The 16247-nt window shown below is 37.2% G+C and overlaps 1 protein-coding gene across 5 annotated transcripts in view; it reads left to right on the top strand.

Moving 5' to 3' along the window:
• RIC8B (RIC8 guanine nucleotide exchange factor B) overlaps positions 1-16247 on the top strand; it is a 110823-nt gene that overhangs the window by 58509 nt on the left and 36067 nt on the right. For all 5 annotated transcript variants that reach the window (XR_010747800.1, XR_010747799.1, XM_066355992.1 and 2 more), the window contains exons 5-7: positions 3907-4135; positions 5086-5181; positions 10045-10189. Coding sequence is in view for 3 of the 5 variants with exons in the window: in XM_066355992.1 (XP_066212089.1) it covers positions 3907-4135; positions 5086-5181; positions 10045-10189 (470 nt within the window). In the remaining 2 variants the exon portion in view is untranslated. The remainder of the gene's footprint in view (positions 1-3906; positions 4136-5085; positions 5182-10044; positions 10190-16247) is intronic.

Genomic DNA, 16247 nt, shown 5'->3' with positions numbered 1-16247 from the left:
AACTTTTTTTTTTTTTTTTACAAAGACAGAGGGAGAGTCAGAAGGATAGATAGGGACAGACAGACAGGAACAGAGAGAGATGAGAAGCATCAATCATCAGTTTTTTGTTTGTGACACCTAGTTGTTCATTGATTGCTTTCTCATATGTGCCTTGACTGCGGGCCTTCAGCAGACCAAGTAACCCCTTGCTCAAGCCAGGGATCTTGGGTCCAAGCTGGTGAGCTTTTGCTCAAACCAGATCCGTGCTCAAGCTGGTGACCTCAGGGTCTCCAACCTGAGTCCTCCGCATCCCAGTCCAACACTCTGTCCACTGCGCCACTACCTGATCAGGCTATTTGTAGAATTTTAAATGTGCCCCGACTTCAAAAAGTTTGAGAACCACTGGGTTAAGGCATCATTTGGAAGCGCAGAGGTTGCCTATTTGATCCCTGGTCAGGGCACATACAGGAACAGATGTTTCTGTCTCTGTCTGTCTCTCTCTCTCTCTCACACACATTCTCTCTCTCTTAAGTTAATAAATTAAAAAAAAACAATTTTTTTTTTAAAGCTACATCTCCTATGGTGTTTCCATTTCAGTTTATGGTAACTCCAGCTTTCTACTTGCTAAAGCTAGAACTTTGGATTCTCACACTCAGCATTAGCCTGTCAGAAAATCCTTCAAAATGTATCCATATCTAACCGCTTCACTGTTATCCCCTGATCACTCACATGAATTACTATAGTAACACCTGAGGACTGGTCGTCCTCAGCTTTGATGTCCTACACCTGTTCTTAACGAAGTAGCCAGAGTGACCCTTTTAACATAAATTAAGAGTATATCACCGTGCAAACCCCTGCAGTGGCTCCCATTTCACTTGGGATAAAAATTGACATCATAAAAGGCCTGCAAGACCAATCTGACCGGTATTATCTATATGATTGTCTGTTTTACTCCTTTTCTTCCAGTGTGTGATGGTTCAACCACACCAACTTTTTTTCCTCTTCAGACAAGCCATGGCTTCTGCCCTGGGGTCTTTTGCTCTTGATCTTCCTGGAAAGCTCTTTCCCCAGAGAGCACATGGCTGACTCCCTAACTTCCTTTAAATCTTTGCTTAAATGCATCTCAGTGAAGTCTGTCCTAACCACCCTATTTAAAATTGCAACCCATATGTCTTAGATACCTTACCCTCCTGGATTTTCCTCCCAGACCACTTAATCACCTTCTATTTGATTAACTTATTTGTTTTGTTTCCTTTTCATTGACTGTTCCCTCCATGCTGGAAAACAAGCTCCATAAGGGGCAGGGATTTGTCCCTATTTTCTTCACAGCTGCCGGAAGCAATCTAGCACAAGTAATCAATAAATGATTACTAAATTGAGTTCAAGTTAGGTATTTACACCTGAAAAATCTTTGGCAGATCTTAAGGTTCATTTAAGGTAAATTTTCCAGCCATGAAAAAAGATATGTGAGCCAAAAACAATTAAGGTACATTGACCAGGTAGATTTGTTAATAACTGCAGTTCTACATGTACTGTTACCATGTTCCTTAATGTCATTTGGCATTATGTGTAGTCCAGGCATTGATATAGGACTGGATTTTATATTACCTTCCCTCTCCCATAACTAACGTTTTAATCAGGCCATTAAGGAGCTCTAAATAGTCCTTGCTTTTATATCTGCATATCAGGAGGGGGCTGGGAGCATAAGTAGGAGGATGTCATGTCCCAGTGATTAATGATCTCTAGGAAGCTGAAAAGGGGAGAGTAATATACACAGTATTTCTACCCCCTGGAGTAGGAATGCAAACACCATTGTGTGGATCTGTGCATAGTCACTGACTTCCTGGTAGCTGGAGAATTTCATACACTCTTCTACCACAAATAAAACTGTCAGAGAAGTGACAGACCTCAAAAAGCTGGCCTTCCTTACTTAAAAGAATAGCTCAAACACAGTGAGCCAGAAAATTAATTTTGTAGTTGTTTGGGGACCCAGTTGTTTAATAAGAAATGAGAAAATGGCTTTAAAAATGGCTTTTCTTGAAAAGCCTAAAACCTCCAAATATTTGTAGAATCACACTACATTTGGTTTCTTAAATTTACTGAATTCCTGAAACCTGCTTATTTTAAATGAATTTAAAGGGAAACATTCCTTTCTAATGAAATGCATCGTTTTAAACTTTTCAGTGTGGTCACTATGGTAGATTCAGAGAATTATACTATCAATGGACTCCAGAGCCCATAGCCCTAGGTGTTAAAAATAATAATAACATTTCAGTATGGCTTGTACAGTTTTAGAAAGTAATTCTAAAGTAGAGTTCTTTTGTTTATTTTAATGTATGATATTTAATAAGTTTCCAAATGTTTAAGTGAAAAAAAGCAAAACATTTTTAGCTGTTGATAAGGAACTACAGATGTTTGCAAAATTCTTTTAAAGAAAGTTTGTGGGAAAAGCATTTTATTTCAACCACTTGTGATTATTTACAAATAACCAAAATTTGTTTAACACTAGTAGTAATAGCAGGGGCAGCAGCAGCAACTGTAGATTTTTAGTGGGGACAACCAAATAACCTTGTATTTTACCAGGAGCTACTCCTTCATAGGGCTTGTTAAATCTTTTTGTGCTTGGCCCAGGTTTCATTGCCACTCATTGCTCTGCATAGTCTAACTTTTAAACTTTGATTTCTTGTGAATTTATTCCATAATATAAAATAAGGAAAAGAAATAGTCATTTTTGGGGAAATGTAGCTACACTTTAGGTTAAAGGAGAGAGAAAAAAACTAAACTTGTATATTATTTCTGTTCTGTTGTTTATTTTGTTTTATTTTTGAGGTTGTCACTATAATCTATATTAAAAGGAACTACTGTGCTCTAAATTAAGACAGCATCAGATAGATTAAGCCCTGAATTTGGTTTCCAAGTGGTTAGACTTTTTAAAATTGCATTTGCAAGAGTTTATTTTTAGTCAGGATGTGGTTATTTTTAGATCTGCTTCTCTGTTGCTAGGAAATGTAATGCCTGTCTTTCCATTGTTGTTTATCAGGAAGTCCTGAGGCCCAGGCTTGCAAGGTCCAGTTAGCACAGAACACTGCCTCTCCTTTTAGATGAAAGAATATGAACTAGTACTCGCAGGAAAATAAGTTAATTGAGAACATGTCTAATTTTTAAATTGTTGGTGTCATTTTAATCTTACACACTGAGCAACAGTGCAAAATTTTTAGGGAATACCAAAAATATAAGGTTTGGGTTCCCCCTACTGGTGTGCATTCCAGACTTGTGTATCAATTTCATATAGCAGAAAGGCCTAGGGGATAGTGATCGGAAATAGCTGTGTTGGACTCTTTTAAAGAGACCTGGTGATGAGAGAGCAAGAAAAAGCACCATTACCCATTCTGAAAATGTCTTATAAAAAATGGGATGATCTAAAAATTGTATTTTCTACATCTATAAAGAGCAATACTTAATCCTACAATTTTTGGTTTTTAATGTTATTCCCTCTATGATAAGCTGCTTATATACAGTGCTTCTCAAATGCTTTATATTGTAATCTAAGGAATAATAAAACACCAGTGGATTCACAAAAGGATTTAAAACCCCAAGGAAAAAATGCAAAGCGAGCAGTGTTTAATAAAATTAGAGGCCTGGCACTAAAGCTCACTAATTCCTATTTTAGCATTTCAGAAAGTGACATGACATCATGTGATTGTGTGTGTTCCATTTAACATCTGTTCTAATTTGTCTTATGTGTATTTGAAATAGTTCTCTTTATTTCCTCTCTCTTAGTAAATGCCAAGTAATATTAAAAGCTTATTTTGAAAAAGAAAAATTTTAATTGACTCCTAAATGTCACTTCTTAACTTCTTATTATGTCTGCATGTTAAAGGACTATTCAATTAAATTAAAATATTGTATTTTTAAATTGCTTTTCAGTAATGCAGTCAACCTTTTAAGCAATGTTCCGGTCTCTTGTTTGGATGTTCTTATTTGTCCATTAACCCATGAAGAAACGCCCCAAGAGGCAACAACTCTAGATGTACTGCCCAGTGATAAAACAGCTGAGAAAGAAACAGTTTTGAAAAACAATACCATGGTATACAATGGTATGAATATGGAGGCCATTCATGTTTTACTCAATTTTATGGAGAAAAGAATAGACAAGGTAAGGCTATAAAATGGAGGCCTGGGAAAATGCTTATAAAGAATGTAAATGTACCATACACACAAACATCACAGGACGTTATTTTTAAGTCTAAGCTTTTCAAATTATTTGTACTCTAGAAAGCACTTTATTGTAGTAGATAATAAATTACTCAAACCTAGTGGACATATTGTTTAAAGCTGAATATTGTGTTGCTGCAACACTATATGACTAGTGCCAGAAAACAAAGGAAAAATTACTTTTCCATGGAGATATTTTGTAAATCCTAGAAATGAAAGTTATCCTCCCCAAAAACTTAATGATAAATGCTTTCCATAATATCTAAAAGAAATCTTTAAAAGAAAAACAACTTTCCATTTGTTATGAGTTGTTTATTTTCTCTCATCTGTCACTTGCTTTGTCAAGTAACTATATTGAAAGGCAGCAAGATAGTTTAGGTGGGTCATCAAAACCTCTGCCTCATTTAAGCCCATTGGTTAAGCCAGTGAGGACCCACAAAAAGTAGCAAAATTCAGGGAGGATAAGAGTAAGCCTTAATAAACATTGACGGTAACTAATGAAATGGAAATACTGTTAGGAAAATAATTTTTTTTTTTTTTTTTTTTTTTTTACTTTTTTAGATTTTATTTATTCATTTTTTTTTATTAGAGAGAGAGGGGAGAGAGAGGGGGGGGGAGAGAGAGAGAGAAGGGGGAGGAGCTGGAAGCATCAACTCCCATATGTGCCTTGACCAGGCAAGCCCAGGGTTTTGAACCGGCGACCTCAGCATTCCAGGTCGACGCTTTATCCACTGTGCCACCACAGGTCAGGCCAGGAAAATAATTTTTTAAAATAGTTTTGGTAACAAAATGTCTCCCCCTCAGAAAGGAGTATTAACATGCTCAGTTATATGGAAGAAAGTAGTACTGTTAGAAACTAAACTAATGTAGCATGTATGGTTTTCTTTATAGGGAAGCAGCTATAGAGAGGGCCTAACTCCAGTTCTCAGCTTATTAACAGAATGTTCCCGAGCTCATCGAAACATCAGAAAATTTCTCAAAGATCAGGTAACTGCTTAATGTATATTACATCCTAAAGTTAACCTTCTATGTGGGGTTTTTTAAACATCAAGTTAATGAGTTGAAGTCTTTCATAATGGGTTTTTTGTTGTTGTTTTCAGAAAGTCAAAAACTCAGAAAAGTTTATTTTAACCTTTGAAATCTTCCTAATCCAAGAATAAGTAATCCTGTGTATTTTCCAAGTCACTTATTCATTTACTGAACAAATATTTATTGAAATCAAAATGCATGCTCTAAGCATTATTGTCAGCATTGAAATACAGATGAAGTCTTCACCTTGTAGAGTTTACCTTATAGTGGGAGGACAAAAAGTAAACAAGGAAATATATGAATAGTGGCAAGTAGTGATTAAGTGTTCTGAAGATAAGTACAGCAGGGTAAGGGAAGACTCAGGGGAATAAGGGAGGGCCTTTCTGAGGAAAGGACATTTGAGCAGAAACTTAAATTAAGAAAAGGATCTCTGAGAATATTCTGGAAGACAAACAAGTTTAAAGTCCCTGAGAGGAGAGGATGCTTTGGAATGTTTCAGGAAAAGCAAGGAGGTGAGGTAACAGTGTACAAAGGGAAGAGTAGTGGATGATATAAAAGAGGAGAGCAAGAACTAAGTAACATGAAACTGTTTGGGACTTTTGATTCCCTTTAAGTGAAATGGGGAAGTGTTGGACCATTCAGGGTAGGGGAGTGAAGCGACCTCATTTATGTGTTAAGATAACTCTGGCTACTGCATGTATACACTAGAAGAGTGTGAATAGATGTGGGGAGACCAGTCCAAAGAGAGCAGATTACGGAGGTGTGAAGTAGGATGGTATAGTAGAGGTCATAGTAAGAAATCATCTTTCCATCATTGCGTGTGTACCACCATATCTTTTGTCTCCTCCTCTATCACATGGATGAACTTCCTGCTTCCTTCTGTGGCCAGCCTCTGCATTTTCATCCTGAATCCTTTTCCTTCTCACCTTCTCAAGAACTTTGCTCCTGCATTTATTCCCTCTCTTTTTTCTTCTAATATTTTTTTAATGTACTGGATCATTTTTGTCCATACCCAAACACATCTTCCATGTTAAAAGCAAAAAATAAAACCTCCCTTAACCCCACTTTTTCAGCTTCTTCCCTATCTCTAGGCTCCTCTTTATGCAGTGTTCCTCAGAAGAGTTTTCTCTACTCACCTTGTCTTTTTTTTTTTTGCTTATCTTTGATCTCATTCAGTTTGAAAATCATCTAAATACTGATGACTCGCAGATATCTATCTCTAGCCCTGACCTATCCCCTAAGCTCCAGATTGCCCATCTCCTCCCTTAGGATGTATAGTAGTATCTTAACTTGAACATATCCAGACTTATATCTTGATTTCCCCTCTCCTTCACCCTTCTTGTGCTTTACACATTCCAGTACATGGTACCACCACTCACCAATTGTTCATTTATTGCCATATAGAATTTCCCCTAATAAATGAACCAGGTTCATTTCCCCCCCGCTATTTATAGTCAAGATTTAGTAAGCACTTTATTATGTGTAGAACACATTAATAGATATTGCCAATGAGGAGAGATTAAAAAGTAGGAAATCCATCTGAGAATTTACAGTCTGTTGGAGGAAAGAGAGAGGTATCATGAAAGTGTGAATAATCATTAAGCAAAATCAACTAGTTAATGAATTAAGGTCATTTTGAAACTGACTATGTTAAAACATTCTAGCGTGACTAGGAGAACCTGAAAAATAAAAATGTTAAGTTTTGTACATTTCAGCATTTTCACATAGGAGATCCAGGTAAACTAATCTGTTAAGATTTTGCTATATCTAACCAAGACAGCCAAAAAAAAAAAAGAAAGAAAGAAAAACCTATTTGTTAAACAACTTCCTTATATGAAGGCCTTGGGTCACACATTATATAAATATAAAAGATTATGGGATCGGCTCTTTGTTCTCAAAGAAACACTATAGTATAGATAAAAGATGAGACACAAAACAAAAATCTACCTTCCTTCTGAGGAGGATGCACTGTAGACCTTGATAATTGAGAAAGGCAGAACTTAGAAGAGCAGGTGGTTAGCTTTGATAATTGTGTAAATGGAACTAGAGCTAATTAATTATTATGCCCTATAGTTAAACCTGGTTAAACCCTATTTATGCATACCCAAAGAAAATTGGTCAAGAGTATTCTGTATTGGGGCAGGAAGAAAAGGAACAGATAGTAGAAATAACTGACCCAGGTTGGGTTAGTCTGGAGAGGCTTATAGAAGAGATGAGGATGTGTTTCAAAGAGAAGTTGGACAAGATTTGTCAAAGAGAAGGAAAATTGTTGGAGGGTGGTATTTGGGAGCTAATAGGAAGGGTCCAGTACCTATGCAGTTTGGGAGTGATATATAATAATAAAAACAACAAATTTTACTTGAAAAACTTGTTTTAAGGAGCCCAAAATATAGCTAAAATTTTTTTGTGTGTGATAACCTTTGTTAATAGATTCTGTACTCTGAAACTATACATGAAATGACTTGTTATGTGTCCCATTCTTCTACATTAGGAGGTAGACTCAGTATGGTTGGCTGGATCAAATAACAAGTTACTGTGCAATACTCTGTGCCTATGCAGCACAAAGAGCACTGTGCTCTATCTCTCCAGAGATAGGCACATATGGCTTCTGTAAACCATTTGGGTAGATTACTCAATTTTCTGAGATTTAGTTTCATGTTTGTTCAGTTATATCTCCATTGCCTCAGTACTCCTGATACATGGTAGGCACTTAATATAGAGAGTGAAAAAAGGAAGAAAATAAGTTGAATGGATTAAATAAAATAATATAACACATAAAGGGTCTGTCACAGTTAATGATTGTTTTTGTGTCTATCCTCATTTGTTGGCACAGTGCCTAGGTTATAGAAGGAACATTTTAAAAATTACTTGAATTAATTTATTATTCCTTCAGTCAGGAAATATTGCCTATTATATGCCAGGCACTGAGAACAGTAAACAAAGCAGAAAGAAATATCTGCTCCAAAGTCCCACTGACTCTTGTGGAAGAAGACAAGCAGTAAAGAAATAAAGATGTACTGTGTCAGGTAGTGATAAATGCTACAAGGGAAATTAAAGTTGGGGCAGGTGGGCAAAAAGAGAATGCTACCTATTAGCTATGTAGGTGGTCAAGAAATGTCTTCCTATAAGAGACATTTAAATGGAGACCTCAAGGGTATAGGGGGATAAGCTGTATAAGTTTCTAGAAAAAGAGTTTCTGGGCAGAGGGGGCAGTAAATGGAAAGACCATGAAGCAGGAAAGTGCTTGGTATGGCAATCAATAGTGTAGGTGAGAAGTATTGGTAGCTCAGATTTGGTAATACTAGAGGACATAGTGAGAAGTGATTGGATTGTGGGCATATTTAAAGGTAGAGCCAAAATAATTTGCTGATGAATTGGATGTATGTGTGAGAGGAGTCAAGGATATTTCAAAGTTTTTGTACCAAACAGCTGGAAGAATGGACTTGCCACTTGATGAGACAGAAAACTATAGAAGAGACAGCTTTGCTGGAGCATCAAGAGTTCTGTTTAGGATGTGCTAAATTTGAGAGGCCTATAAAAGTCTGGAGGTCAGGGAAGAAATCAAGATGGAGATGTAATTTCGGGAGCCCTACAGAGATCACATTGCACCATAAAACTATATGAGATCACCAATAGAATGAGTGAAAATAGTGAAGAAATGTTGCCCAAGAACTTAACCTTTAAATATTCCAAGACCCAGAAAACAGAAAAGAATCAGTAGAAGAGACTGAGATTTATAAACCAGAAGAGATAAGAGGAGAACCAAAAGAGGGGGTTTGAGTGGGTGAATAGGTGACTGAATGAGCAAACAGGCAAAAACCAAGCAAATTTACCTAATCCTTCTGAGGCTCAGTCTATAAAATAGGGATGGCGGTGATGTTACTACTTTCTTTGCAAGGTTACTGTGAGGATTGATTATAGAGAATATATTAATATTATCACAGCAACTAGCACATAGGAAGTAACAATTTATAGCCTTTTTATTTTTAAGCTGGAGAGAGAAGGTAGGGGGGGACAGACAGGTACAGACAGGAAGGGAGAGATGGGAAGCATCAATTCTTAGTTGCGGCTCTTTGTTTGTTCATTGATTGGCTTCTCATATGTGCCTTGACTAGGAGGCTATAGCTGAGCCAGTAACTCCTTGCTCAAGCCAGCGACCTTGGGGTCATGTCTGTGATCCCACACTCAGGCTGGCGACCCCATGCTCAAGCTGGTGAGCCTGCCCTCATGTCACGTGAGTCAGCAACCTCAGAGTTTCGAACCTGGGCCCTCAAGAGTCCCATGCTGACACTCTCGCTCTATCTACTGCTCCACCACCTGGTTAGGCTATATAACCATTTTTATTATAAAATAAAAACTCGAAAACAAAGTATGGATTTTTTTTTTCTTTAGTAAATAGAAAATGCTTCAGGAATTAAGAGAAAAATTAGTATGAGTCGGGGTATTAAGGAAGCCTCCATGGAACAAAGAGAAGCTCGACCCAGACTTTAAAATGGGTTTTGATAGGGGAAAGCAGAGGCACTCCAGGCGCTATGATGAGTAAAAGCTCAGGAATGGATTTGAGTATCATGCTGGTACAGTGAAGAGATATTTCTCTCCAAGTGAAATTTCATTACAGGCACAATCTTATTTCAGGTTTGTTTTTGTTGTTGTTGTTTAGCTTTATTTCACTTGGAAGCAAACCTACTTATTTTTTAAATGTTTTCTTCCAGTCTTACAAAACAGCCCAGTAGACATTACAAGACTGGCCAGTTTCATGGTGTCATCCTCACTTGCTCTAGTACCCACAGTTGATGATGGTTTTTGCATTTGTACCATTAGGTTTTACCACCACTGAGGGATGTGACAAATCGACCTGAAGTTGGCTCAACTGTGAGAAATAAGCTGGTGCGCCTCATGACACATGTTGATCTTGGAGTCAAACAGATTGCTGCTGAATTCCTTTTTGTCCTTTGCAAGGAGAGAGGTAGGTTAAACTCTCCTTGCCTTCTACTTTTTTATTTTTCTGAGGGAATGTGAGAAACCTTTCTGATAGTAGTAGCCATATCATTCTACTCTTTTCAGAGGTTACTCTACATCTGTTCTATTAGAGACCTATGAGAATATTAAAAGTAATAATTAAAAACACTTTCTATATGCTTCTGAATTCACTGGGCCATGCAAATACACTATCAAAAACACATTTCAACTCTGCCTTCTGTATCCTTAACCCAGTCTTTTTAATCTTGATGAGTCAGGACCTGGATCCATTATGAAAAATCTGCTTTACTAATTCAGGTGCTGCAATTTTGATAACCAGACAAAGACCTGGATTAGTTCCCCTTTTTAATTCCTCTTGGCATTAAAGCTATCGAAGCTTTGGTTTCCTAAGTTTTTTGGTCAGTAAATTGTTATAGAATGTGAGCTATATAATATACTAAATGGAAGTACCCTTGAGATAAGGTAAGAAATTTATACTACAATGTAATAAATATTTTATAAATATATATATATAAAGTGATTATCTTCTGAGATACATCTAACAATTTAATGTTTCCTAAAATTTTATGGGTTATTTACTCAGCAAAAGGCAAGTTCTCCAAACAAGACACTTTGTTATTCTGATATTCTTACCTATTTCTTCATCTCCTAGTTTATAAATGTACGCCAAACCGCTGCTTACGAGCCACATGCGGCTCTTTGGCCCCTTGAGTGTGGCTCTTCCACAAAATACCACGTGCAGGCACTACCTCGATAAAGAATATACCTACCTATATAGTTTAAGTTTAAAAATTTTGAATCTCAGAAGAAATTTCAATCATTGTACTGTTGATATTTGGCTCTGTTGACTAATGAGTTTGCCGGCCACTGTTAAAAGTCCTATCTAAGCAGATTTATATTCCATTCTTTATAGTACACCAGTTTTATGAGATAGATTAATTTGAGGTAGAAAATTTCTCTCCTCTCAAAATCTTGAGTCAGTTAAATTCTTTTTTTTCTATTCCAGCTTTATCAAAGTGTAATCAACAAATAAAATCGTATATATTTAAAGTACAAAACATGATGATTTGATATACACATTATTGTAAAATCATTACCACAGTCAGGTTAATACATGCACTACCTCACATGGTTACAATATGTGTGTGTTGAGAACACTTAAGATTTACTCTCTTACGGCCTGGAACACAGAGGACCCAGGTTCGAAACCCCAAGGTCACAGGCTTGAGCGGGGACTCATCCAGCTTGAGCACACTTGAGCAAGGGTTCACTGGCTTGGCTGGAGCGCCCCCCCCCCCATCAATGCATATATGAGAAAGCAATCAATGAACAACTAAGGTGCTGCAACTAACTATAAGTTAATACTTCTCATCTTTCTCCCTTCCTGTCTATCCCTCTCTCTGTCTTTCACTCTGTCTCTCTCGCTAAAAAAAAAGAAAAGATTTACTCTCTTAGCATATTTCAAGTGTACAGTACAGGGTTAACTATAGTCACCATGCTGTACATTAGATCCCCAGGACTTATTCATGTTATAATCGAAGACTTGTACTCTTTGACCAGCATTTCTCCTTTCCCATATCTCCTACTCTACCCCCTGGTAACCACCATTGTACTCTGGTTCTGTGAGATTCTGGATTTTTTTTTTGAGATTCCACATATAGGCCCTGGCCAGTGGCTCAGTGGATAGAGCATTGGCCCAGTGTATGGATGTTCCGGGTTCGATTCCCAGTCAGAGCACACAGGAGAAGCAACCATCTGCTTCCCTCTCCCTCCCGCTCTTTCCCATCTTCCCCCTTTTCCCCTTCTTCCCCTTCCTCCCCATCTTCTCCTCCTTCCTCCCACCCTCCTTCCCCCTCATTCCCTTCCTTCTCCTCCTTCTCCCCCTCTTCCCCTTTTTCCCTTTCTTCCCCTTCCCCTCCCTCTTCCCCCTTTTCCCTCTTCCCTTCCTGCAGCCAATGGTTCCATCAAGGGTTGGCCCTGGGCACTGAGGATAGCTTGGTTGGTCTAAGTGTGTCAGCCTCAGGCGCTAAAGATAGGTTGGTACTCCAGCATCAGCCCAAGACCAAGTTGCCACGTGGATCCCGGACAGGACACATGCAGGAATCTATCTCACTATCTCCCCTCCTCTCACTTAAAAAAAAGAAATATTCTACATATAAGTGAGATCATACGGTATCTGGCTTATTCACTTCACATAATATCCTCTAGGTTTATCCATGTAGTCGCAAATAGCACAATTTCCTTTGTCAAGGCTGGATCATTACATTACATATGTATGTGTGTATGTATATATACCACATCTTTTTTATTCATTCCTCTCTTGATGGACACTTAGCTCGTTTCCATATCTTGGCTATTGTAAGTAAACAATGCTGCAGTGAACATGGAAGTGCAGATATTTCACAATGAAACTGATTTCATTTCCTTTGGAAATATACCCAGTAGTTGGATTCCTGGATGATATGGTAGTTTTATTTTTAATTTTTTTGAGGAATCTCCATACTGTCTTCCATAGTGGCTGCACCAGTTTACATTCCCAGCAAGAGTGCACAAGGAATTTCTTTTCCACCACATCCTCAGCACCACTGTCTTTTGTCTTTTTGATAAAAGCTATCCTAACAGGTGTGAGTTGATCTCTCATTGTAGTTTTGATTTACATTTCCCTGATGATTAGTGATGTTGAACACCTTTTCTATGTCTTCCTTGGGAAAATGCCTATTCAGGTTCTTTGCCCACTTATAATTGAGTTACAGTTAACCCTTGAACAACATGAGGGTTTAGGGATGCTAACCCACATCTAACTTTGACTCCCCAAAAACTTAACTACTAATAGTTTACTGTTAACAGGAATATAAACAATCAACATATTTTACATATTTATTATATACTACATATATTCTTACAAAAAAGTAAGCTAAAGAAAAGAAAATGCTAAGAAAAAATCATAAGAAGGAGAAAATATTTTTATAGTTCTATACTTATTGAAAAAATCTGCAAATAAATGGACTCACATGCACAGTTCAAACTTGTGTTGTTCAGGGTCAACTGTATTTGCTTTTTTGCTATTGAGTTGTATCAATTGAATCTTTTTTGTTTTTTTGACTGAGACAGAGTCAGAGAGAGGGACAGATAGGGACAGACAGACAGGAAGGGAGAGAGATAAAAAGCATCAGTTCTTTGTTGCAGCTCCTTAGTTGTTCAGTGATTGCTTTCTCATATGTACCTTGACTAGGTGGGGCTACGGCAAACTAAGTGACACTTTGCTCAAGCCAGCGACCTTTGGGCTCAAGCCAGCAACCATGGGGTTATGTCTATGCTCCCACGCTCAAGCCAGCAACCCCATGCTCAAGCTGGAAGAGCCCACGCTCAAGCTGACGACCTCAGGGTTTTGAACCTGAGTCCTCCATGTCCCAGTCCGACGCTATATCCACTGCGCCACCGCCTGGTGCGGCTGTATCAATTGAATCTTAAACTTCACTTCTAACTGACCCAACCACTTCAGTTCCTATTAGATGGTATATTAGTAATATAATTAAGTCAATATCATAATGATGATAATAGCAGCTGTTGTGTATTGAGGTATTATATGCCCAATGTCTTATGCCATAATCCCATTTAATTTTCATAAAAACCCTCTAAGATCAATATTATTATTATTTCAATGTCAGGTACTTAAGAGCTTTTCAGTAACTTATCCAAGGTTACAAGGTTGCTTAGGGCTGAAGCCCAAATTTGAGTTTTATCATTGAGTTCTGCCATATTCTTTCTCATAACAATTATCTCCAACTATTGTCATAGATAGTTATTTAAAATCTGCTCTTTTAATCCCTGACCAGATAGCTCAGTTGATTAGAGCGTCGTCCAGAAATGCAGAAGTTGCCAGATCGATCCCCGGTCAGGACACATACAGGAACAGATCTTTGTTTCTGTTGTGTGTGCACTCTCTTGCTCTCTCCCTTCCTCTCTCTCTAAAATCAATCAATAAAAATTTTTAAATAAAAATAAATAAAATCTGCTCTTTTAACCAATTCACCTTTTTCATGACTTTGAAAAAAAGATTGATAAATCTTAGAAATAAGCCTTGCATATAATCTGAAAATACTGGCTGAATTTAATCAATTTTTCTGAGATCAGAAATTAGCTATTTTTTAAAGTATAATTATGTGGATATATACACACATAAATCTAACACACACACACATATATATATGTATTCATTTAAAAAGGTTTATCAAAATATACACCAAAATATTATCCATTGTTAGTTACCTCTGAATAGTAGGATGACTTATTTTTAGTGCTCTGTATTTTGTAATTTTTTTCTACAATGATGAACATGTATTTCTTGTGTTACTTCTTTAAAAATGTTTCTAAATGGGGGGAAATACAGTTTATTTTCTCTATAATTACATATCTAAATCTAGTTACAACAGCATATCTAAATGCTGTTGAGTTGGTGAATGTCATAGCAAATATAGTATATGCATTTATAAAGGAGTTGTTCATTGTTTTTCATTTGAAATGGTTAGCTTTGTTCCTACCTTGGACACAATTTTGTGTTTCATAGTCCTAACTTTGAGCCCAAAGCCAAACCCATATAAGCAAAATTCTATCTTTTTTGTTTGACCTTTAACAATTCATATATACTAATCTGCTTTTTCTTCCAATTTGATTTTAAGTTTAGTAGATTTATTCTTCTGTAATAAAAATTTATTCATTTAATAAATACTTTTTGAGCTAGACCCTGGGAATACAGGGGTATGTATGTAAGATAAATAAGGTCTCTGCCCTCATAGTACTTACTTTCTTGTCAAAGGTTATAACTCAAATGCCTACAAGTGCCAGGCTGGTAATAAAAGTAAGTGAAATGGACTGGACATAAGATGATAAGTGAAAACTGACACTTAGTTCATTGTTGGGGAGATGGTGGGTTGGGACAGGGGAAGAGGGGAGTGGGGGGAACTGGAGAGAGGACATTGCTGCTATTAGCTCCGACTGATTATTACCATGAAGGGACATGTAGCCCAGTGTCACCAGATCTTACATATTTTTCCAAGAGAAGCCAGCACTCTGGATTTTTACGTAAAATCTCCCAGTTTTTAAATGCTTTCAATTAATTCTAATTTTAAAATCTTCTGGGGAAAAAAAAGGTTGTAGTCCACAATCAACTTATAAAAGTCACCGGATTTGGAAATTTGAATCGGGTTTGGAGGCAGTCTGTATCAAAATGAAATAAGTTTAAAATAATTTTGTGACTGAACTCCCCTCTTAAGGATATTCAAAACTGTTTGAAAGTAAAAGTGCCATCATCAAGTCTCAAAAGTCAGACTACTCAGTAGAAAAAACAAATAGCCATCAGATTGGGTTACGAACACAGAAACTAGAGTAAGAAGGAAAATGGAAATGGAGTGAGATACAAAGGGCAAACTTTTATGGAATACTTGGCACAGAAAGAACTAAATGTCCTCAGTACCCTTCTCTGCCAAGCCAAACTGTATCTCCAACTGATAGTGACCTACAAGTTAACTTGTGCTCATGCCACTAGCTTATTTTGTGGAGACCTGACAAATCTAAACTTTTATACCTGCCCTGCAAAGTATATACTTCTAAAGGGGGCCTAATGTTAGGCCTTACATGGTTTGATAAAAGAAAATAATTTTGTACAACTCCCTGCTTTTGTGGGGTCCCTGCCTTTAACACAGTTATGCCTTCCCCGTGTGTACTAGGCATTATAGTAGGGGCTGAATTGCAGAGATAAATAAGGCTGGAAATCCCTCGGCCTATACCCACACAGCTTTATAAACTTAACTTTTGTTCCATTCTCTCTCTCCAAGCAACAGGGGCCTCTTTGGCTCATAGCTAAACAATATCTCTTTGCTATTGATCTTTTTTCTTCCTGTCTTCTCAGAAGGCTCACTCTGTCAGTTGTTACCCTTTATTCTTTTGTTTTTTAACTCTCCCTATGTTTTCCTCAACCTATATGCATCTTCATGTCACTGTCCATCACATCTTAGCATTTTGAAAGATAAACCTGCTTTTCTTTT

Source organism: Saccopteryx leptura, chromosome 1 (assembly GCF_036850995.1).
Source record: "Saccopteryx leptura isolate mSacLep1 chromosome 1, mSacLep1_pri_phased_curated, whole genome shotgun sequence".
Lineage (NCBI taxonomy): Eukaryota > Metazoa > Chordata > Mammalia > Chiroptera > Emballonuridae > Saccopteryx > Saccopteryx leptura.
The sequence above is the reverse complement of the archived record's forward strand: the minus strand, read 5'-3'. Positions and strand labels throughout refer to the sequence as shown.